At 47.1% G+C, this 24,699-nt stretch overlaps 1 protein-coding gene, 1 long non-coding RNA gene and 1 pseudogene across 8 annotated transcripts; 2 read left to right on the forward strand and 1 right to left on the reverse strand.

The window, feature by feature from the left end:
* Positions 1-3,702: 3,702 nt before the first annotated feature.
* LOC123182483 (metacaspase-4-like) lies at positions 3,703-8,482 on the reverse strand (annotated as a pseudogene).
* A 1,394-nt stretch (positions 8,483-9,876) lies between these two features.
* LOC123182484 (uncharacterized) lies at positions 9,877-12,686 on the forward strand. Of its 2 annotated transcripts, XR_006492183.1 has the most exons (6): positions 9,877-10,084; positions 10,199-10,437; positions 10,743-11,012; positions 11,094-11,128; positions 11,477-11,541; positions 12,012-12,686. It is a non-coding gene; the product is annotated as an uncharacterized lncRNA (long non-coding RNA). The 2 variants fall into 2 exon arrangements; XR_006492184.1 differs by lacking the exon at positions 11,094-11,128 and having other exon boundaries at positions 12,012-12,684.
* A 1,191-nt stretch (positions 12,687-13,877) lies between these two features.
* LOC123182485 (serine/threonine-protein kinase Aurora-3) lies at positions 13,878-19,862 on the forward strand. 6 transcript variants are annotated; one of them, XM_044595055.1, is made up of 9 exons: positions 13,878-14,170; positions 14,927-15,002; positions 15,143-15,263; positions 15,366-15,608; positions 16,385-16,480; positions 17,632-17,846; positions 17,938-18,010; positions 18,105-18,239; positions 18,608-18,884. In XM_044595055.1, exons 3-8 carry the CDS (start codon positions 15,168-15,170, stop codon positions 18,219-18,221), a joined length of 840 nt encoding a protein of 279 aa, XP_044450990.1. In that variant the 5' UTR covers positions 13,878-14,170; positions 14,927-15,002; positions 15,143-15,167; the 3' UTR covers positions 18,222-18,239; positions 18,608-18,884. The 6 variants fall into 6 exon arrangements, with proteins under 6 accessions (XP_044450990.1, XP_044450991.1, XP_044450988.1 ...); XM_044595056.1 differs by having other exon boundaries at positions 14,936-15,002; positions 15,140-15,263; XM_044595053.1 differs by having other exon boundaries at positions 14,936-15,002.
* The last annotated feature ends 4,837 nt before the right edge of the window (positions 19,863-24,699 follow it).

Here is a 24,699-nt window from a genome sequence, read left to right on the forward strand (position 1 = left end):
TAGACTTATAGCAAGGCACACATCAGGTCTGGTACACAGCATTGCATACATGATAGAGCCTATGGCTGAAGCATAGGGAACATCTTTCATCTTCTCTCTATCTTCTGCAGTGGTCGGGCATTGAGTCACTCAACTTCACACCTTGTAACACAGGCAAGAACCCTTTCTTTGCTTGATCCATTTTGAACTTCTTCAAAACTTTGTCAAGGTATGTGCTTTGTGAAAGTCCAATTAAGCGTCTTGATCTATCTCTATAGATCTTGATGCCCAATATATAAGCAGCTTCACCGAGGTCTTTCATTGAAAAACTCTTATTCAAGTATCCCTTTATGCTATCCAGAAATTCTATATCATTTCCAATCAGCAATATGCCATCCACATATAATATCAGAAATGCTACAGAGCTCCCACTCACTTTCTTGTAAATACAGGCTTCTCCAAAAGTCTGTACAAAACCAAATGCTTTGATCACACTATCAAAGCGTTTATTCGAACTCCGAGAGGCTTGCACCAGTCCATAAATGGATCGGTGGAGCTTGCACACTTTGTTACCTCCCTTTGGATCGACAAAACCTTCCGGTTGCATCATATACAACTCTTCTTCCAGAAATCCATTCAAGAATGCAGTTTTTACATCCATTTGCCAAATTTCATAATCATAAAATGCGGCAATTGCTAACATGATTCGGACAGACTTAAGCATCGCTACGGGTGAGAAGGTCTCATCGTAGTCAATCCCTTGAACTTGTCGAAAACCTTTCGCAACAAGTCGAGCTTTATAGACAGTAACATTACCATCAGCGTCAGTCTTCTTCTTGAAGATCCATTTATTCTCAATGGCTTGCCGATCATCGGGCAAGTCAACCAAAGTCCACACTTTGTTCTCATACATGGATCCCATCTCAGATTTCATGGCCTCAGGCCATTTTGCCGAATCTGGGCTCACCATCGCTTCTTCATAGTTCGTAGGTTCGTCATGGTCTAGTAACATAACCTCCAGAATAGGATTACCGTACCACTCTGGTGCGGATCTTACTCTGGTTGACCTACGAGGTTCAGTAACAACTTGATCTGAAGTTCCATGATCATCATTATTAACTTCCTCACTAATTGGTATAGACGTCACAGGAACCGGTTTCTGTGATGAACTATTTTCCAATAAGGGAGCAGGTACGGTTACCTCATCAAGTTCTACTTTCCTCCCACTCACTTCTTTCGAGAGAAACTCCTTCTCTAGAAAGGATCCATTCGGATCTGTGATAGAAAGTGTACCCAACAGTCTCCTTTGGGTATCCTATAAAGACACATTTCTCCGATTTGGGTTCGAGCTTATCAGGTTGAAGCTTTTTCACATAAGCATCGCAGCCCCAAACTTTAAGAAACGACAACTTTGTTTTCTTGCCAAACCACAGTTCATAAGGCGTCGTCTCAACGGATTTCGATGGTGTCCTATTTAACGTGAATGCATCCGTCTCTAAAGCATAACCCCAAAACGATAGCGGTAAATCAGTAAGAGACATCATAGATCGCACCATATCTAGTAAAGTATGATTACGATGTTCAGACACACCATTTCGATGTGGTGTTCCGGGTGGCGTGAGTTGCGAAACTATTCCCCATTGTTTCAAATGTAGACCAAACTCGTAACTCAAATATTCTCCTCCACGATCAGATCACAGAAACTTTATTTTCTTGTTACGATGATTTTCAACTTCACTCTGAAATTCTTTGAACTTTTCAAATGTTTCAGACTTATGTTTCATTAAGTAGATATACCCATATCTGCTTAAATCATCTGTGAAGGTGAGAAAATAACGATACCCGCCGCGAGCCTCAACATTCATCGTACCACATACATCTGTATGTATGATTTCCAACAAATCTGTTGCTCGCTCCATAGTTCCGGAGAACGGCGTTTTAGTCATCTTGCCCATGAGGCATGGTTCGCAAGTACCAAGTGATTCATAATCAAGTGATTCCAAAAGTCCATCAGTATGGAGTTTCTTCATGCGCTTTACACCAATATGACCCAAACAGCAGTGCCACAAATAAGTTGCACTATCATTATCAACTCTGCATCTTTTGGCTTCAACATTATGAACATGTGTATCACTACTATCGAGATTCATCAAAAATAGACCACTCTTCAAGGGTGCAAGGAGTTCATCATCAACACACCATCTATTACCTTTTGGAAAGTGGTGTCTCCTAGATTGGTTAGGTGTCACTTGGGAGCCTTCGTCAAGATTGTGGAGTTGAACCAAGGAGTTTGTAAGTGCAAGGAGATCGCCTACTTCGTGAAGATCTACCCAAGTGAGGCAAGTCCTTCGTGGGCGATGGCCATGGTGGGATAGACAAGGTTGCTTCTTCGTGGATCCTTCGTGGGTGGAGCCCTCCGTGGACTCGCGCAACCGTTATCCTTCATGGGTTGAAGTCTCCATCAATATGGATGTACGATAGCACCACCTATCGGAACCACGCCAAAAATCTCCGTGTCTACATTGCGTTTGCTTCCTCCAAACTCCTCCCTTTACCTTCATATGCAATGATTTACATTCCGCTGCTATACTCTTAGAATTGCATGTGTAGGTTGATTGCTTGACTTGTGTTAAGTTGCTAAAGTTTGCCAAGACATAAAATTAGGACAATGATAGATTTTTATTTGATCAAGTAGTTTAATCACCCCCCTCTAGACATACTTTCGATCCTACAGCAGTGCCCCATGCAAAATGATAAAGGCGCTAGATGAAGTGGTCGCGTGCGGGGACACGAGTGGATGTGGCGTATCTGGAGGTGACCGACACCCGATTACAATCCTTTACCATCTTGTAGGTTTGCATGATACCACATGTTAGAGTCGAGAGAATGCCATTAACTCTAGTTTTATAAGTAGAGAACCAACTGGTTGGATGCATAGGAGGGTGGTTTTAACACGGTCCACCGGAGATCAAGCCATAGGTTTGACACCTGTGTATATTTTATGTAAAGACGTTTTTTTAAGTAAGAGGTGATAAGAGCATCTATAGCCGGACTCCTCAAATTGACCGAGCGGGCATGGAGACCACTGACCGGACATGAGAGAGAAGCAAACAATAGCAAAAGCTTGACCTAACCGGACCCCTCATATCTTCCCTATATGTCCCGGCTGTCCGCGAACCCTCATATCCATCTCAAATATGGGGAGGATACGAGGGCTCGCGGACACGCCCAGTCAATCCGCCACATAGGACGCGGCCCCACCCCAGACCACATTTTTCTCTTTATTTATTCAATTTTTTCTTTCTCTCTCTTCATCTCCATCAATCATGTGCAAGTGAGCGGACATATGAGGAAGAAAATAAGGATTGTGCCTGCGTGGATGGACAAATAGGGGCTCAAAACGGACACGGCCGGTCACTGACCGGGCGCGTCCGCGGGCGTTTGAGGGGTCGGATTAGAGGTACCTGGTTGAAGATACTCTAACTTTCTCAATCTCAAGACCTGTCGTCTCAGTCTCTTGAAGGTGCTCATAGAGACAGAGTATGTGTGTGTGCGTTCAATTGTGTGAGTATGTGTGCGTCTATGTGAGCGTCTGTGTAGTTTTTTAAGAAAAAAACACTCCGTTTTTATAAGTATGAAAAATCCATGTCGAAAAAAAACGAATCCTTCTATAGCTCATCATTTATTGGAGCTCGTTTAGGGTTTTTCCCGGGTTTGGTACCAAAAAGAAGACAGCTACGTCTGAGCTAAACTTGGAACGAATTTCGCTAACCGTAGTAGTAAATAGGGTTCAGAGAAGTTTGTAAGCTTTTTCTCTTTTTTCGTTATCTCAAAGGTGCCCAAATACGAGGGAAACCAAAATTTGAACCGTTGCCGCAGCACAAGAGGCAATTAACACACGGCGCAAATCTCATCGACACGCGAATACAGGGTCAGTCGGCACACGGCACACCACGACCGACGCGATGCCAACCCAATCAGCATATGAAGGCAGCATCGGCGTGCTCGTCGCTGCAGTAGAGGCCGGGCTGCTGGACGTAGCCCTGCTTGGCCAGCAGCCCGCGCGCCCTCTGCACGAGCTCCCTGTTGGTCACCTTCTTCCCGCGCTTCTCCTCCGCGAGGACGGCCTGAATGGCGTTGCTGAGCGCGCCGTAGGACACGCCGCTGGCCGTGGTCAGGTCCGCCGAGGACTCGTCGGTCTGGCACCCGCTGATCAGCACGCCGTTGCGTGGCGGCGGGACCTTCGCCGCGGCGGCGCCTGCGTACACCTCCTCGACGCTCCGCACCTCCTGCTCCATGGCTGGTCCGAGCGCGCCGGCCTGATCCCCGCCGTCGCCGCCCTCCGGCTTAGCCTTCGGGGTCAGCTCCGTGACCATGGCGGCCTGGTCAGCGCCATGCCGGAGCTTGCCGTGGCAGTGCACCACGGCCTTGACGAACTTCTTGATCTTGGGCGTGGCGTCGTCGCCGAAGTGGTGGAACAGCGTCGTCCGGATGGAGCCCACGCCGACGTCGTCCTTCCCGGTCTGCTCCTTGAGCATCCGGATGTACGTCGACAGGGGCAGCGACCGGCTCGTGGCGGTGGCGGTGCCGGCCGGCGGGCCCGCCTGCTTGGCGCGGCGGGAGAGGCGGATGCCGACGTACTCGAGCGCGCCCCGGACGACCCCGAGGAGCGAGGCGCACAGGTTGGCGCCGGCGGACGGAGGCCGCTGCCGCTGCCGGGCCCTGCTCTGCTTGGTGCTGTTCCCGATCTGCTCCTTGGTCTTGTCGATGAGGCCGCCGCTGTGGCACGAATCGGATACCATGGTGAAGAGGCAGCCATCGGGCACTTTCCGCACGAGCTCCGTGAAGTCTTGGTCTGCGGCAAAGGAGCTCCTTCACTTGTCAGCCACATCAGACAGTAACAGCTCCAAGACGAATTCGGAGCACTTTCAATCTTTACCTTTGATGAGATTGGTGTCGCAGGGCACGATGCACTCGTCGTAGCCGGTGTCGTCGTCCTCGCCGGTCTCGGCGGGCAGCTGCAGGCCGTGGCCGCTGTAGTGGAAGAAGAGGGAGTCCCCGGGCCGCGCGCCGCCGACGAGCCGCTCGAGCTCGAGCCGGATTTTGGCGCCCGTGGGCGGCGGCGTGGACGGGTCGGCGTCGGCGAGGACGCGGATGTCGGCGTCGTCGAAGCCGAAGCGGTCGACGAGGCAGCGGCGCATGCGGGCCACGTCGTTGAGGCAGCCCTTGAGCTCCCCCTCCGTGCCCGGGTAGTTGATGCCCACCAGCACCGCGCGCTTCCGCCCCATCGACCGGCGAGCCGGCGCGCTCCGGTTGGCGCTGCAGGACGCGACTAGGTTGGTGGGGTGGCGCTCCGATCTGGCAGGCAGTGCGGGGGTGGTGGGGTGGTGGAGCTCAGAGGTGATCATCGCTGCCAGTGCTCGCTTTTTTGGATACTGGCTCGTGGCGCCAATAATTCCGTTCGCGTCAGGTCAGCTATGAGTGTCTTCACCACGGATGATCTCATTATACTACTCCATGATGGTTGTGGCACTATTTCTAAGATAGAGTACATACATATCAGTTGCCACTAACCATAAAAGGCAGCAGAGTGGGAGTAAGATACATACAGATAATGTAATGGCAGGTTTGTATATGGTATAAAGATAGTGGGAATGGCTTTACCTGTTCTCCCGTAATTTTATCTATTTTTTCTGCTTTTGAGAAACATGGAGGTATGTATATAGTATTATTATATAACCTCAGAGCATGTGATTGTTATTCTGTGATGAAACAGTCCAATCTTAGCAACACATGGTGTCCAGGTCTCCAAAACCACAGTCCACAACAGACAGTTTTGACACACGAGGAGAAAACGTTTCTTCTCCCATCCCATCGACGGACAAAGAAAGACAACGGATGATGATGTTTCACGGCGCTCTCAGCATATGAAGGCCACCTCGGTGTGCCTGTCGCTGCAGTAGAGCCCAGGCTGCTGCTTGTACCCCTGCTTGGACAGCAGCTGGCGCGCCCTCAGCACCAGCTCCTTGTTGCTCACCTTGCCGTCCTTGTCCGCGAGGATGGACTGGATGGCGTTGCTGAGCGCGCCGTAGGACAGGCCCTTGGCCGTCGTGGCGTCCGCCGAGGTCTGGTCGGTCTGGCATCCGCTGATGAGGACGCCGTTGTGGGGCGCCCTCGCCGTCGTCCCGGCGTACACCTCCTCCACGCCGTGCACCTCCTGCTCCATGGCCGGCTTCAACTCCTCCTGCTTGCCCTGCAGCTTGGCCCTGATCAGCTCCTGCGCCAGGGCGCCCACGAGGCCCACCACCCCGCCGTGCTGCCCCTGCTGGAGCTTCTCCAGCATCACCTTCATGAACTTCTTGATCTTGGGGCTCGCGTCCTCGCCGAAGACGTTGAACAGCGTCATCCGGATCGACCCCACCTCGATGTCGTCCTTCCCCGTCTTCTCCTTGAGCATCTCGATGAACGTCGAGAGGGGCAGCGACCGGTTCTTGACGTGGCCGTCTGTACCTGAGTCCAGGCTCGGCTCCTCGGACTCAGCGTCGTCGTCGTAGCTGCTCTGCTGGCCGCCGCGGCGAGGGAGGTGGACTCCTTGGGACTCGAAGGCTTCCCGGACGGTCTGTTTGAGGAACGACCGGAAGCCGCCGGAGCCGGAATCAGACCGATCTTCCCGTTTGCCTTGCTGTGCCTTGTTCTGCTTTGTGCTGTGGCCAATCTGCTCCTTGGCCTTGTCAAGCAGGCCACCGCTGTGGCAGGAGTCGGAGACTATGGTGAACAGGCAGCCATCAGGGACTTTCTGCACGAGCTCTGTGAAATCTTGGTCTGCAGTGCACAGAAGGAAATTAGAATGCCATTGACAGGAAGAGATGCAAGATGTTACTGGTTATTAATTTCTCTATTTCTATGTATTGGTTGCCTTCTCGATATATTTAATATTTGAAAGCAGAGGATTATCAAAGCACTGGAAAATTGTCTGCAGATAGCCATCAGCCTAATTGCCCTATGAGTTGAAGCAGGCTCAGAACATTCTATTGCGAGAAAAAATATATCATGATTAACAAGTGCCAAACATGGCCTGGTTGATGACATACAGATCTTCTTAAACTTCTCTTTGTTAGAAAAATAGACCCTGATCACTTATGACACAGTTTGATTGATGTTGATCCACTACAAGTTTGAACTAACTTGGTACCCTCTGCACGGCTAGGACTAAACCGGTTTAAGGAATGCAGAGCTTTGGTTATTTTGATGTTTGTGACATGTTCCATGGCAAAAATTGGTAATGTAACTTAGGTTAGGAGTGTGGAGCCTAGGTCCTGCTGGTCCAGCAACATGTTTCAGCTTAGGTTAGTGTTTGCCTGTTTGGATTGGTACAAAACAGAGGTAACAAACTCTTGCTACTAACAAACCAAACCAAAATTCTGTGACTTGCGAATTTGGCAGCATTCGAAATGGGGCCTTGGTAGCAAATTTTGACATCAAACAGATCACCTGCAGTCTCTTGCCATCTTGCATAAATAGCATAGTTCAAGAAAGTTGATTGTATATCCAAATATTTTGGGCTATGTGGTGAAAAGTCTGCAATCAGTACTGTCACAGTGTACTATCTGAAATCATGGTCACTTTAAAACTAATCCAATCAGAAATTCAAAAATTGCCACAGTGCTAAATCCCCTAAAGTCTGCAATCAGTAGTTCAGTACTGCCGCAATGTACTATCTGAAATCATAGTCTCCTAAACTAATCCAATAAGAAATTCAGGGTGCTAAGTCCGCTGAGTCGTAGGAACGTGACAATCAATCAAATAACGTCCCTCTCAGATCTCACCAATCACTCGATTCGATCCCCACTTACTAACTGGAACTAGTAGTTCGAGGCAGAACAACTACAGGAGCAACATGGCACGAGACACAACGAAAACGGAAGGGCGTCACCGGATCTGCGCACCAGTGATGAGGTTCATGTCGGAGGGGACGATGCACTCGTCGTAGCCGGTGTCGTCGTCCTGGCCGGTCTCGGCCGGCAGGCGGGTGCCGTGGCCGCTGTAGTGGAAGAAGAGGGAGTCCCCGGGGCGCGCGTCGGCGACGAGGCGCGCGAGCTCGCGGCGGATGTTGGCGCCCGTGGGCTGCAGCGGCGCGGCCGGGTCGGCGTCGGAGAGGACGCGGATGCCGGCGCCGTCGTCGTCGAAGCCGAAGCGGTCGACGAGGCAGCGGCGCATGCGGGCCACGTCGTTGTGGCAGCCCTTGAGCTCCGCCTTGGTGCCCGCGTAGTTGATGCCCACCAGCACCGCGCGCTTGCGCCCCATCCTTGGGTTCGGCTCGGCGGTCGTCGGCGACGGCGTTGGTGCGGCGAGGCGACGCGGCGGGCCTCGGGGGGTCCGATGGATGGAAATGATGGCGTGGATTTGGTGGGGTTTGCTGCTGGGGCTTTTTGTTTGGGGTTGGCGCCGGCTGTCGCTGGCGTTTCCGATCTGGCAGCTGCTGTGCTGGGTGGTTGGTGGCCGTGTGCGACCTGGTCGTCGTTTCGTGCTGGGTTGGTCAGCGACGCGGCGGCCGATAATAACACTCTGCTCGTGCAGCCAAACCCACGGGCCATGGCCCATTCAGTCATCTCCCCCCTCCCTCGGTCCAAATATTCCATAGTTTTTTTTAGGTGACGGAGGCGAACCAGAGAGGAGTAGGGCATTTTGCAGACCGAGCTCTGTGAAGCCCTTAATTTTGAAAAAATAAAAATTAATTTCAAACTTTTCGGTTTCAATTTTTTTTGAATAAAATGCACATGTATACAAGGATGTAATGTGTGTTTGTGTAAAATTTCAGGATGAAATGCCTTGAATTGCGAGCTGCACAAAATAAAACAATATCATGGACTTTGAGGATGAAGAGTGCATATGCTAAACAGCCCCAAATTTGTTTTTTTTGTAGCTCTCGGTTTAACGGATTTTGACATGAAAATTTACACACGTGTACAATATGTCTCTTTGTATATGTGTACTTTTAGAAAATTTTCAAACTGAAAAGTTTGAGTTTTGAAGTTTTCAAATTAAGTCTCCGTGGAGCTCAACCTCCATTTTGAAATTTTTTTACTAGAGAGGGGAAGGGGATTTTGGAGACCGAGCGCCATGGAGCCGTTAATTTTTGACGCTCTTTGCGTCAATGGCGGGGGTGATGCATAGAGCGCGCTTGGATTGGCCGGTCCGCCACAGTCTAGCGATTTTCTTGCTCAGTTTTTTCTTCAATTTTTCAACCGATTTTTCTAAAAAACACGCAGCTAGACTTTTACGGATTAAAAATAACATATTGTTCCAATATAAGAAAATGTTTGTGAATTTTTAAAAATATTCATAATTTGTTTCTAAAAATCATGAATTTTAAAAATATCAATGGAGAACAACGAGAACAAAAACTCTTAGTCGTCAGCAATGCCGCACAAAGCCTCATCGATATGGGGTTGGACTCAGAGGATGTCTATTCAAGATGGCACTATTGTCATCGTCGGAGCGACGTTGTCGGGACACCAACACCTTCTACTCAAGGATGAGACACGAGAATCCCTTGCCCTTCACTTTCACTATGCCGGAAACGAGTGGAGATGCTCTTATGTATTCGAGAGTAATATAAAGCTAGCCACGAGGACAGGGCGTTTTGGTGCCCGAGCCCAGCTGAACATGATATCTTCACCTTCCATTATATGCTCGGGATCCGTGAAAAGAGGTCTGCCATGTCGGGCGCGGGTGGCAGAAAATAGGCAGAGGCGAAATACGGTAGCAAACAGTGCGCTAGCAGGGGCGTGCGTTTAAGACGGAGCAGGTGCGGGCGTGGACTGGCCCGTGGACCAGTACGTTAGTGTTTTTGGCGTTCCATGGATCAGATAAGGGGAACAGGCCGGTGCCGAGAAACTGAGCCGTCCGTCTGACACGTTTGCGACACACGTGCGTCTCGGTCGTTCTGGAAAACCCTTGCCGCCCAACCACCCCCGGCCGCCACACCACGCTGCGACGACCGGCAAGAGTATTTCTTGCGGCGGCGATAGCTCGTCGACGGCAACCGCTACGTGAGCGACATGGAAGATGCTGGATTGGACTTCCTCCTCGATGCCGTTGACAGGTAAGCGATTTTGGATCCGAGCAAATCTACGAGGGGACTAGCTTGTATGCCAACTGACTGTCCATGGCCGCCACCAGTCCCATTAGCATCTTTTTTGATAGGTTCCCCCTGCAGGAATTCGCGGACAGCCACGAACACTCAGATTCGGTTCCTCTGATTTTGTTGGCGAGCGGCGGAGTAGGAGCGACGGCCCCTGCTGATTCCAATGCTGGCTCCGGTTGTGGTCAGCAGATCGGCGGCGACGGTAGCGAAGCTTCGCGTGCTGGGGTCCAGCGACGACCGGAGTCATCCCCGACGAGGTCCACAGTCCACTGACAGAGTCAATCCCCAGGCCCCTCTGGTTGGACAAAAAGGTAGGAAAACAAGATTTCATGGTTTTCGTAGGATTTTCCATTGTGTGCATCCCTGGTTGGACATGGTGGATTAGTCGGAAGTTTCAGACAGGATATAGGCTATTGTAGATGTGATGTAAGCAACGAACACTTTGAAACATGAAATTTCATGGATTCAGCACGTTTTTTGCAACCCCCGAGAAAATGTTATTGCATTACTAAATGAATACTGACAACCTGCGTGCTGCCAGGGTAATCACAAACTAAACTCAGAGAGAAAGCAAGAAAAACGAACTGATTTTTTTTGTCTAATTTCTGAACTGCAGGTTAAGGCTGGGTAGTGCGCCGTCCGACCGGATGCCATGTCCATCCAGAATGATTTCTATGGGTTGGAATAGTCGATTCGCAAATAAGCAGAGGAATCAACAAAAAGTGTGATAAGGCCTGAACTAAGTTTGAGTTTTTATTCCTTGGGTGAGGCATACGACTTCTACAATTTGTACTCGTGGGAAATTGGCTTTGGTATTAGATATGGCAAGAGCAGATTGAATGCAGAGAGGACAAAGTGCATGCAGGAGATCGTCTGCGGTTGCTCGGTAAGTTCTAGATTTCGTATAGTTTCATTCTTTCGATTTAGGTAAGTGCTCTGACCATCGTTTACCCTGAACAACGTGAAGGGTAAGCCAAAGAAGGAGAATAACAAGTCATGCAGGTATATTAATCTTGGGACTTGATAGCAACACCCAGCTTTGGGCAGCATTGTGAAAACCGAGCTATATTAATCTTGTGCTAGAAAATACTACACGTATTAGACTGATAGATGGGTTGGTTTTTTTCACAAGTAACCATTGAACAAGACCTGTATTCATATAATCATACTATTAATACTATTTGATCAACTGATTATTGCCCTTGTTAATCTAATTTGAAGGTTACTGAGTGATTCTTTTGGATTTAGTTTGGCTGTACCTGCAGAAATTTTGGCATGTTTACTACTTTAGTTATGCTTCTCGAGCGGCATTGGAATGATTCTCAGACTACTTTTTCCTGTGATCTTCAGCGATGATGCCATGATGGAAACTGGAGTGCAACTTAAGTTGTCTATATATTCTTGCAGTGGAGAAGGTATGTCAAACATATATTTGATCATTCCAATGTTTGGCACTTAAACCATGTGCTTTTACATGCAGATCTTCCTGGTGTTGTATCATGCATTTATGTGCTTTAGTTTTCTTTTCTGCAAATAAGAAAACATATGTTAGTTCATCTGAGCTCATGTGGTAGTTCCCAAGATCTCCAAGATTAAGAAATCAAAAGATGAATATGATACAAAGGTGTTCACAGTAGAACCCCCTGAATTTGTTGGATAAGTATTATCTATTAGAAACAAGTTAGACAATTCTCCACCTCATAACTTCATGAATTCAGAAGCTGGGAAACTGGTCATAAAGCGAGGCTTTCATTTTTTGATTCGTTCATTTTGCCATGGGTTATAAGTTAATGGTTCATTGAGTTCATGCATGAGCTGCTATGTTGCATCAGCTATGAGTTTACAATTTGCAAATGACACTAACAAAGATATGACGCAAATTCAGGTGATGACCAAACAAGAGGCTGTTGATGAGATCACTACTTTTGGAGGTGGCAATCAGCAAAGTTTATCCGGGCACCGTGCACAGGTGGTGCAAATGGCATGTGCTGAAGAAAGCGAAGGAGACACTGGGCCCTCTGTACACGAAGAAGAGTGAGTTCCAGGCTGAGTTCCACGAGGTTGTGAACCACATGCTAACTGAAGACGAGTTTGAGACAACGTGGGATATGCTGTTAGATAAGTACAATCTGAGAAAGCACCCCTACATGACCCAAATATATGAAATCAGAAAAAAAAAGTGGGCAAAACCATATTTCAAGGGTGTTTTCTGCGCCAAGATGACGAGCACACAATGCAGTAAGAGCGTTTCCCCATGTTTGGCTTATGACAGGGACAGATCGAGCATTTGCCGAAGAAGATTGCTTACGAGAAAATGACAATGAAAGGGAACAAAGGAGCTATCCCAGAGTTCCTGTGCGACGCGATCGTTGACTGAAGTGGAAGATAGTAGTACTTTCAGTCTTCATGCAGCCGGGCCGTATCTTTTAGCTGTACGTGTGCTAGGCAGTTAGATTAACCCGACTAAGTAGTTGGGTCATTTTGCGGCACAATCCCCTACCATCTTGTATGTTGTGAGACAAAATGACCATATGTCTACATTTGCTGGGGTTTCATCTATTTCTGGTGATTTAATCCACTTGCTTTACCTACATGACGTTGGCAACCGTGTTCATACAGCAAAACAAACTTTTTGGAGATCCCCAAAAATTTCAGGTAGGATGGGTGATGTTGGCAATTTTTTGTGTGCCTAGCAAACAGTTTAGATCTTCCATCAGGAGGAACCAAAAGGATGGCAAACAGTTTGGAATTATATAACCCTTTGTCAGTTTAGACATAACCGCCATCTGGGCGGATAGCTCCTCTCTAATTGATCCGCCCAGCATGGTTGCCCTGATGATCGTGGTTTGCGCTGGGAGTACCGAACAACTGCGCGCCTTGGTGCCCGCGGCTTGCTAGTTGCTGCTGAGCACGAGCTATCTGCAAAATGCTCATCCTTCGTACATATGCCTGCTGGTCTGGAAGTCGAAGGAACGACACTGCCGTGCCTGCGAATGCAGATCAATAATTCGGACAGAGTGCTTAGTTGGGAGATGCGATCTGGGCTCTGAAAATCAGTTAGAAGCTACAAAAAAATTCAGATCTACTTGCGTCGTACCGGCTGCACTTATAGAACCGGGGTCCAGAGCAGTCTCCCGTCCATGCAACATTAGTTTCGAGCTCCGCATCGCAAAATGGACGGGGGATCAGAGGAAGGAGAAAGTCTGCCGGAAAGGGGAGCGAGGTGGAAGAAGCGGTGGACATGGCGGCAGAGATGCAAGCGGGTCAGCACTACAGCGATGAGGATATTTTTTGGGCACAGTTGGGTGTGGGGCGGATGGCTGCGAGTCCCGCGTCTGGTTGCCGTGTGTGTATCCGGCGCCGTGCACGGCTCAGGCCAGCTCAGAGAAAAGAGTGAGCCGTCGAGCGACTACCTGCTCCGCGCGTACAGTGCACCGCGCCGTCGCATTCATTGCGCGCCTGGACTGGTTTAAATACCGTGATATACGGTCAGGAAATACAGCAAGATGCACAGATCTATATGCCAGCTTGCGATGTGGATTTCAGGAGCATCTGAGCTCGAGCTCAGAATCGAATATTCGTAGCCACGACTGCTTTTTGGTAATGAAAAAACGAAAGACCACATAGATGGTATACGCCACTTTGCATACCAATCCTTGTCCGACACCACAAATCAAACCGTTGAGTGCTGATATCCATACGACCATTGTACGACGATTCGAATTAAACTGCCTCACTGGATCTTGCATCTACCCAAATCGGAAATGGAAGTTTCGTACGCGCAGCTGTTCCGGCACTCCCTCCCGAGCGAACGCCAGAGAGGCCTCCTTCCCGAGCGCGACAGCTAGGGGTTCCCAGCCGCCGACGGCCTGCCGCCACGACTGCCAGCCCGCCACCGCGGCGCGCCCAGCCGGCCGAAGCCCCCGCCGCCGGCACAGGAGCCCAGCAGCGCCTCCCTCCGTCGAGCAGCCGCTCCCACCAGCAGCGCCTCCCTCCCAGCAACGCCTCCTCCCGGAACTACGCCGGCGACCAGTCCATAGGCAGGTAGACACCGCACCTTCGTCCTCCCTCTTCCGTCGCCCCCCTCCCTCCTTCCTCTTGCATCCTCTGTCTGTTCAATTTTTTTTCCTGATTTTTGTGTCGGATGAATACTTGCTGTAGATTGGATATTGTGTCGGATGAATAGTTGCTGTAGATTGGATATTGGATACTTGCTGCATGATTTTTCCAGTGCACGTTCAGGTTTATATGTGGAAGGATTTTGCCTGATAGGTGTTTGTGATAATGCTTGTAGGGGCAAATGTTTACAGATGGTAGTTTGATTTATTCTTTCAGATGAGAAAATGTTGTTGTTTAAACATGTTAGCAGTGAAACATGCAATGGCTGACGATATATGAAAAGGAAAAGATTAAGTCGTTTTATCTGCACCGTCTTGACCTGAAATCAAAGCTTAGCAGTAGCATGCAGTTTGAGAGAGCAGATTCTTTGTCTTGGTTATACCAGCCGAAATTTGTTAACACGTTAGTACTAGTGGTATTGTTGGGCATGATAGATGTCCCAAATCTTGTTTAGGATTGGGAATATAGTTGTTATGCTGTGTTGTTGATTTTAACAGTCAGCCCTAAAATATTACCGTTTAAAGTGATTGTTTCTCCTTTTGCATGTTACCTGATTGATCTTCGGTTCCACCTTTCGTGTTATGCCATGATAACAGCTAACTAATTATTTGATTTGCTGCTCCATATTCATTTTACACTTACTAAAGTCTAATTCTATTTCTATTCCATTGGAACTTGGAGTTGGAACAGGTCATCAACATTTTCAATTGGAGCTGCTTGGAGCTGCTTCAGCATCCTCAGGAGAGCAAACAAGAAGGTAATCTGCTGTTCCGAGCTTCTATACATACTTTTTGTGAATTGAAAAATGTAAAATGTATCCCCGTATGGGAGATTTTCTGAAATGGTGAATTTACGTATCCGTATCGGTGCATTTAACGTCTCTCCACCAACCAGCAGCGCCTCCGTCGTCCTCGCTCCTCTGATGGAGCGGACGGAGTGGAGCCTCTCCGACTTCGAGATCGGCAAGTTCATCGGCGAGGGCAAGTTCGGCAAGGTCTATCTCGGCCGCGAGAAGCAGGTAGGCCCTTAAAATCCTGGCCCCCGAACCTTCAAACTTCGATTTCCCCAAAAAACTTCAACTCCGATGGAGCTAACACGGCGGAAAACTGCGGCAATCCAGAGCGGCTATGTGGTGGCGCTCAAGGTGACATACAAAGCGAAGCTGCAGAAGTACCGGTTCCACGCGCACCTGCGGCGGGAGATCGAGATCCAGCATGGCCTTGACCACCCCAACGTGCTCCGACTCTTCGCCTGGTTCCACGACGCCGAGCGAGTCGTCCTCGTCCTCGAGTATGCCGCCCGCGGAGAGCTCTACAAGCTCCTCCGCAGCGTCGGCCACTTCTCGGAGCGGACCGCCGCCACCGTGAGCCCTCCCCATCCCTTTCCTGCCGTCTTACTTTCCCCCAGCCATGCGGCGTTTATTGATTCGATCAACCCAGTTGTTATTTGCAATCTGCAATGAAGCTTGAACGTTTTGAGCTCTGACTGCCCCACAGAAATGCCCATAAAATTGATAGAGGACTTTTTCTAGCATTTCACTGGTGAAGTATTTACTTTGATTGGGGTCGTGTGAGGTAGGAAGATCAGTGAAAAGGGTAGTGTCTCTACCTTAGCATATTTGTTAGTAGGTGTTCTAAAACAATACTATGTGTTTAGTCATGTTGGTTTGTCATGCCTTGTTGAAATTAATAAACTGTCTGATCGTTAAGGATTTTGGCATGAGTTATTCATTTTATTTGGGTACGATAGATCTCTGTACATCACTGCAAGATGAAGAACTTCTTAAGAACTCCAGAACATCTTTAGAAACACAAGGTAAAAGCCTCACTCACCCTCTTTTATAAACGATGGGCTGAAGAAAATCTGTCATTTTCTGTACACAAAGCCCATCTCAAGAGTGACACTTCCAACCCAGTCTGAGATCTAAACCATCCAACCCGAAGATCCAAACACAGTAAATCGTATTTCTATATTCTGAACAGTAATGAGTCAAACAAACAGTCTGCTTAGTTTGACATGTACTCTGTGATATACTGCACATGAGGCTGTCAAACATGATGGACCTATGTTGCTTTTATTCTGACTTACCATTGTTGTGCTGGATTTTCTGTTGATCCAATTCCTTTTCTTTTTCTTTAGTATGTAGCAAGCCTTGCTGGTGCATTGGCGTACTGTCACAAGAAGCAGGTAATTCACAGGGACATCAAGCCGGAAAATTTGCTCCTTGATATCGAGGTTGGTTCTTCTGCATGCAGCTGCTGCACCCCTATGTGTTATCGTATCAAAGTGCTTATTTTTAGAATTTAAACAGGGCAATATTTTGATATGCCAGTGATAATTGTACTGTTTTTTTCTTGGCCATCCATGTTTATCAACAACATGGAATTCAATTACGTCATTGCTGTAAATTATGCCTGCCTTTTTTTTTGCGGAAAATAAATTATGCCTACCAACAGATGGATTAAACAATAATTGGACCCATGCATTGCTGCGGTAATTTTAGTACCATTTTGTGCTCTAATGAAATGCATGTATGTTTCCTTGAAGAGTGGGAATGCATGTTTGTGCATTGTGATTAGTTTTTTTACTTATAGGCTAATATGTGAAAATTACTTGTGAGATCAGATAAAAGAGACAATAGATCCCATTTGCCTTGTCCTTACTGCAAGCATAAACTATCAAGATATCCTTTTAGGCTGAAACTTTATGAAGATATATGTTGAGAATTTCAGGAGCTATACATTTGTGAACTGAAGCACTATACATCTCGTGTGTTTGGAACTTATGACCATTGGTGATTAATCCAATTGAAGAGAAATTTGAGGTTATGGCAGACATAGCTTGTATTTTTCAGTTAGCTGTATAACAGAGACGAAATAGCAGATACGTGGTATCTTACTCTATAATTATTTGTAAGTAAAATAGTGCAGTGTAATATCTGACACCCCAAAGTTTTAAAACTCAAATGCGATGTCCACCAATGTGGCAATGTACATGGGTGCCCCATTTCTTTTCTTTGACTAATAGTACACGTTTTGCAGGTAAATACTGCTGGTCGTACATGATTATGCTGATTTGCACTTGCGTAGTATATATGAATGTAAACACCTGGTTACTTTGTAGATGCATGTCCTGTATACCTTTCTCGAGATTACTGAGGAGCTACTTATGTCGCAATAGAGACTATCAAATACTGTCAGACACCTTATTAGTTGTGCTGTCCACATCCATATGAGTAAGAAACTATAGTAAAGACCATCATTTGTTGTGCTGTCCACATTGGTATGTGAGAGCTGATTGCTGTTGACACTTTTAACTCTTTCTCTGTCCATAAGATGCTGAGTTTTTTAATCTATTTATAAAAGTTACTAAATTCCATTTTGCAGGGCCGACTTAAAATTGCAGACTTTGGATGGGCGGTTCGATCAAATGCTAAACGTCACACACTCTGTGGCACAATAGATTACCTGGCACCAGAGATGGTAGAGAAAAAGGCTCACGATTACGCTGTTGACAACTGGACTTTAGGAATCCTGTGCTACGAGTTTTTGTATGGCTCGCCACCCTTTGAAGCTGCAGAACAGCAAGATACCCTGATGAGGTAAGAGCTACAATGTTTCTGTAGCTACAGTGTGTGTTTTTTGCCTGGCCTTCCTTTGATACACATTCTCTGGAACATTAATTTTGAGCAGGATAGTCAAAGTGGACTTGCTGTTCCCTAAAACTCATGACATATCTGCAGATGCCAAGGATCTCATTTGCAAGGTAACATTTGAAATATTGGTATCTCTTTTTTTTTTGGATAATGGGTTCTTATATCCTAAGGAGATGAAGTTGAGAGTATGAATTTTGTATGCAGCTGTTAGTGAAGGATTCAAGCAAGAGGATTTCTCTTGACGATATTTTGAAGCATCCATGGATTGTAAAGAATGCAGAACCTTCAGGGAGTTGCATTGAGCAAAAAACTAGTGCCTAAGCTCCTCGGGAAGTTCACGTATGTGTTTCACTAAAAGGCTAATTGAATATGCATGTTATTTTGCAATCGAATTACTGGTCAACCTATAATCCTGTACGGTACTCAGAAATCTTAAATGCAGTACATTTGCTAATCAAGATAAGTTTAAGTGGTAAATTCAACTTTCTGGGATCAATTTCTAGAAAAAAAATCTGTTATTTTGATAGCGTAGCATATGTTTTGCTATACCAGAATAATCACTCGGAAATGCAAACTCAAGAGTGTATCAGCAAGTATGTCGCAGTACATTTTCATATCCAGCCTGGCTCCCCTGTCTGAGAAACAGTTCCAACATGATTTAATCAATTTATAACATGCTCTAATGCCACCTTAAATTCTTACTGCAGATTTCTTGATCACGGCTGCAGCCTCCTCTTATTTGTTGTTTGAATTCGAAACTTCAATAAAATTACAAGGGAAATTGGGAGAGAATTGAATCTTGTCCCAACTCTGAACCTTGCTGCTATGGCCAGTCATGTTCTGCCCAGCTGTAAAACCCCCTAGTCATTTTTTTAAATGCTAGCGGCACTATTCTTTGTAACACTATTAGTAATATACAAGAGGCAAGGCGTATAATGAGTGGCAAGAATTCTCTTCATAAGTAATATGCTGCATATTTTGATAGGTAGTCAGGTTAACAATGTTGTCGATATTTGAAGTCTTCCATGCGTTAGAATTGCGTTGCAGGTGCCTTGGATTGGGCCCTGATATTATCTGTAGCTGTGAGAATTACTCCCTCTGTTCCTAAATATTTGTCTTTCTAGAGATTTCAACAAGTGACTACATACGGAGTAAAATGAGTGAATCTACACTCTAAAATATGTTTATATACATCCGTATGTGGTAGTCCATTTGAAATCTCTAAAAAGACAAATATTTAGGAACGGAGGGAGTATATAACAAGCTTGTCATTGATTGTCAGCATTGGGTCAGGTCACTATAGTTGCCAGCGAAACAGTTCTTCTCTTTGCTCCTCTTCCTAGATAAAGGAAGAGCTGTATTGGCCTCTGTGAATGAATCTTTTGCCAACCATACGTGAAGTGTTTCTATTTTGTTTGTGGAACACAAATAATGTCATACTTCATCTTTGCCGAAACCGTGTCTGAGATTTCTACTTCCAGATGTAATATGTGAATGTGAATGTGAATGCTTTATATACTGTAAACTTTAGGTGCCATCGGCTGCTCCACTGTTTATGTCATAATGCACTTTTTTTTGTTATTGTTGCGGGTGAGTAATGCACTCTGGTTAATGGTTATTTTCTCCACAGGGTATTTCTTGTCGTTGGGAGCTGGCCCGGAAATTGACGAAATACCTCTTCTTTTTGGCAAACTTTGGCGAAGTTACTTGTTTGCCAATATGCAAAACATGGATGTGAACAGTTAGCATGGTCTGCACTGACTTGGCCTTTCTCCAGAGATTTTTTTTTTGCGGGCCTACTACTAATACCCTCTTGGGGTTGGGGGTTAATTAGTGTTCTGGAATACTATTTTCAGTGTACACCTGTAACTTCAGAGTCCTCGCTTCCACTGCTCTGAATAGCTACATTGAATTTGGAATCCCACTGAAATGCGTGCATTGAAAATATCAAGTTTTTTTTAATTAATATGTTGTGCACACGCAGTTGAAAAGGGGTTTATATGTGGAAGGATGAAGGAAATAGCAAAGGAAAAAAAATTATAGGGAGTTCAGTTTTAGGGGCAGTGTAGGTGCAACAAAGTTTAGACCCACAATGCCGTCAAAAAAAAAGTTTAGACCCACAAAATTTAGTGAGTTGAGCTTGAGAAAAAAAGCTTTTCTTAAGCACCTATGCTTATTTTTACAGGCCAGACGCTTAATTAGGTGTCTCTCCTGTAGAAATAGGCACCGTTACTTCAGACAAAACGGGTATATTTTTCTAAGCACCTAGCATTGTACAAGGCCTTACGCAGCAGACAGCGCCTGGGGCAGAAGTTTTGGCCTTCAACCGTGATGGTGAGGGCGTCGTTGTCGGCGTTCTGGGAACGGGGGTTCCCAGACTTGCCTGCCTGCGGCCCACGGCGTGGCTGTGCTAGCAGGCCTGTACGACCCATCTTCGTCAACAAGGCATTCAAGACCATCGCGAGGGGCCAAGCCCCGCGAGGCGGACGACACAAGACCTCCTCAGGAACGGCCTCACCAGGTCGGCTCGCGAGGAGCGGAGAGATCAAGGCGGGGCAAACCTCGCGAGGTTCTCGTGACGTGAGCCATGACGATCGAGACCAGGCGGGCGCCAGGCAGGCGCCAGCGCGCACAGCGTACTCGTTTCCTCTTTGGTGCTAAGGCGGCCAGCGCAGGCGTAGAGTACCGACGCGTCAAGCAAAGGTTACCATATCAGTGCAACGAGACCAGGACTGGAAGGACGGCAAGACAGAGGTCACCTGGAGCCCAAGGTGGCGTCACCACCAGAGCCTTTTGCAGGCGAAGACTGCTTTTGTCAGGATAAGCTGTACTAGCTGTCCCCTTTCAAATTGGCCGTTGTTGGCTCCCTTCCCGCTTGATATTTGGGAAGAGGACCAGTGCCTCTATAAATAGGACTAGCCACCACAGTAGGAGGCATCTGATCTTGAGCCAATCCTTGGCCACACACCGAGCACAAGAACACCTCAACCTTAGGAGACTGTTCTTTCCCTTGTACTGTTCATCATCAGCCCAAGAGGCAATCCACCACCACCACACTGGATTAGGGTATTACACCACAACGGTGGCCCGAACCAGTATAAACCTTGTGTCCCTTGTGTTGTGAGTTCGTCGAGTTCGTCCGCGAGATCTTAGCAAGTTAGGGCATGGATCGGTAGGAGGGAACAACTTCGCGCGCACCCCAGAGTTCAAACATTAAGGGTTTTGCCGGAACCCGTGATCCGACATTTGGCGCGCCAGGTAGGGGTGCGCCGTATCCTCCCTTCCGTCGATCTGTGCTCCGTTGCTCCATCGTCTCCATGGCGGATGCTCGCCGTGCTCGCGCTGAGCGCCGGGCTTCCCTCGCCACCCGCGTCGCTCAGACGGCTCCCGTCGGCGGGCCACCTCGTCGTTCTCCGTCGCTTGCCGCCAACGCCGCCACCGGCCCGGCGGGGAACGAGCAGCAACCATCTTCGCTGCATCCCTCGGTGCGGCGGGACGGCCACACCGCCACTCCATCGCTGACCCCGGCCGGCTCGTCATCCCACGCACGCCGTGCTCCCACGGACGCACGGGCCGCGCTCCTCATGGCGAACGAGCTCCTGCGCTACCGCCCCGTCAACGACCTGTACGAGGATTGGCTCGACCGCATCGCCGAGCTTGTTAGCGCCGCAGGGGGCTCCCCTGCACCATCCCTCTCGCTGCCTCGCCCACTGTTGGGGAACGTAGTAATTTCAAAAATTTCCTACGCACACGCAAGATCATGGTGATGCATAGCAACGAGAGGGGAGAGTGTTATCCACGTACCCTCGTAGACCGATAGCGGAAGCGTTAACACAACGTGGTTGATGTAGTCGTACGTCTTCACGATCCGACCGATCAAGTACCGAACGTACGGCACCTCCGAGTTCAGCACACGTTCAGCTCGATGACGTCCCTCGAACTCCGATCATGCCGAGTGTTCAGGGAGAGTTTCGTCAGCACGACGGCGTGGTGACAATGATGATGTTCTACCGACGCAGGCCTTCGCCTAAGCACCGCTACGATATTATCGAGGTGTAATATGGTGGAGGGGGGCACCGCACACGGCTAAGAGATCGTTGATCAATTGTTGTGTCTATGGGGTGCCCCCCTGCCCCAGTATATAAAGGAGCAAGGGGGAGGCGGCCGGCCAAGGAGGAGGGCGCGCCAGGGGGGAGTCCTACTCCCACAGGGAGTAGAACTCCTCCTTTCCTTGTTGGAGTAGGAAAAGGGAAGGGAGAAGGAGAAAGAAGGAAGGGGGCGCCCCCCTTCCCTAGTCCAATTCGGACTAGTCCATGGGGAGGGGTGCGGCCACCCTTTGGGGCCTTTCTCTCCTTTCCCGTATGGCCCATTAAGGCCCAATACGAATTCCCGTAACTCTCCGGTACTCCCAAAAATACCCGAATCACTCGGAACCTTTCCGATGTCCGAATATAGTCGTCCAATATATCGATCTTTACGTCTCGACCATTTCGAGACTCCTCGTCAAGTCCCTGATCTCATCCGGGACTCCGAACTCCTTCGGTACATCAAAAATACATAAACTCATAATATAACCGTCATCTAACTTTAAGCGTGCGGACCCTACAGGTTCGAGAACTATGTAGACATGACCGAGACACGTCTCCGGTCAATAACCAATAGCGGAACCTGGATGCTCATATTGGCTCCCACATATTCTACGAAGATCTTTATCGGTCAAACCGCATAACAACATACGTTGTTCCCTTTGTCATCGGTATGTTACTTGCCCGAGATTCGATCGTCGGTATCTCAATACCTAGTTCAATCTCGTTACCGGAAAGTCTCTTTACTCGTTCCGTAATACATCATCCCGCAACTAACTCATTAGTTACAATGCTTGCAAGGCTTATAGTGATGTGTATTACTGAGTGGGCCCAGAGATACCTCTCCGACAATCGGAGTGACAAATCCTAATCTCGAAATACGCCAACCCAACAAGTACCTTTGGAGACACCTGTAGAGCACCTTTATAATCACCCAGTTACGTTGTGACGTTTGGTAGCACACAAAGTGTTCCTCCGGTAAACGGGAGTTGCATAATCTCATAGTCATCGGAACATGTATAAGTCATGAAGAAAGCAATAGCAACATACTAAACGATCGAGTGCTAAGCTAACGGAATGGGTCAAGTCAATCACATCATTCTCCTAATGATGTGATCCCATTAATCAAATGACAACTCATGTCAATGGCTAGGAAACATAACCATCTTTGATCAACGAGCTAGTCAAGTAGAGGCATACTAGTGACACTCTGTTTGTCTATGTATTCACACATGTATCAAGTTTCCGGTTAATACAATTCTAGCATGAATAATAAACATTTATCATGATATAAGGAAATAAATAATAACTTTATTATTGCCTCTAGGGCATATTTCCTTCAGTCTCCCACTTGCACTAGAGTCAATAATCTAGTTCACATCGCCATGTGATTTAACATCAATAGTTCACATCACCATGTGATTAACACCCATAGTTCACATCGTCATGTGACCAACACCCAAAGGGTTTACTAGAGTCAGTAATGTAGTTCACATCGCTATGTGATTAACACCCAAAGAGTACCAAGGTGTGATCATGTTTTGCTTGTGAGATAATTTTAGTCAACGGGTTTGTCACATTCAGATCCGTAAGTATTTTGGAAATTTCTATGTCTACAATGCTCTGCACGGAGCTACTCTAGCTAATTGCTCCCACTTTCAATATGTATCTAGACCGAGACTTAGAGTCATCTAGATTAGTGTCAAAACTTGCATCGACGTAACCCATTACGACGAACCTTTTTGTCACTTCCATAATCGAGAAACATATCCTTATTCCTAAGGATAATTTTGACCGCTGTCCAGTGATCTACTCCTAGATCACTATTGTACTCCTTTGCTAAAATCAGTGTAGGGTATACAATAGATCTGGTACACAGCATGTCATACTTTATAGAACCTATGGCCGAGGCATAGGGAATGACTTTCATTCTTTTTCTATCTTCTGCCGTGGTCGGGCTTTGAGTCTTACTCAATTTCACACCTTGTAACACAGGCAAGAAACTCTTTCTTTGACCGTTCCATTTTGAACTACTTCAAAATCTTGTCAAGGTATGTACTTATTGAAAAAACTTATCAAGCGTCTTGATCTATCTCTATAGATCTTGATGCTCAATATGTAAGCAGCTTCACCGACGTCCTTTCTTTGAAAAACTCCTTTCAAATACTCCTTTATGCTTTGCAGAATAATTCTACATTATTTCCGATCAACAATATGTCATTCACATATACTTATCAGAAATGCTGTAGTGCTCCCACTCACTTTCTTGTAAATACAGGCTTCACCGCAAGTCTGTATAAAACTATATGCTTTGATCAACTTATCAAAGCGTATATTCCAACTCCGAGATGCTTGCACCAGTCCATAGATGGATCGCTAGAGCTTGCATATTTTGTTAGCACCTTTAGGATTGACAAAACCTTATGGTTGCATCATATACAACTCTTCTTTAATAAATCCATTAAGGAATGCAGTTTTGTTTATCCATTTGCCAGATTTCATAAAATGAAGCAATTGCTAACATGATTCGGACAGACTTAAGCATAGATACGAGTGAGAAACTCTCATCGTAGTCAACACCTTGAACTTGTCGAAAACCTTTTGCGACAATTCTAGCTTTGTAGATAGTAACGCTACTATCAGCATCCGTCTTCCTCTTGAAGATCCATTTAATCTCAATGGCTCGCCAATCATTGAGCAAGTCAATCAAAGTC

The sequence above is a fragment of the Triticum aestivum genome, chromosome 1D, assembly GCF_018294505.1.
Source record: "Triticum aestivum cultivar Chinese Spring chromosome 1D, IWGSC CS RefSeq v2.1, whole genome shotgun sequence".
Taxonomy (NCBI): Eukaryota; Viridiplantae; Streptophyta; class Magnoliopsida; order Poales; family Poaceae; genus Triticum; species Triticum aestivum.

Coding starts and splice junctions, on each gene's coding strand:
- LOC123182485 (XM_044595052.1), top strand. CDS start 15,087: ATGGTGAATTTACGTATCCGTATCGGTGCATTTAACGTCTCTCCACCA. Junction 15,264..15,365: donor ATCTCGGCCGCGAGAAGCAG/GTAGGCCCTTAA, acceptor GCGGCAATCCAG/AGCGGCTATGTGGTGGCGCT. Junction 15,609..16,384: donor CGGAGCGGACCGCCGCCACC/GTGAGCCCTCCC, acceptor CTTTTTCTTTAG/TATGTAGCAAGCCTTGCTGG.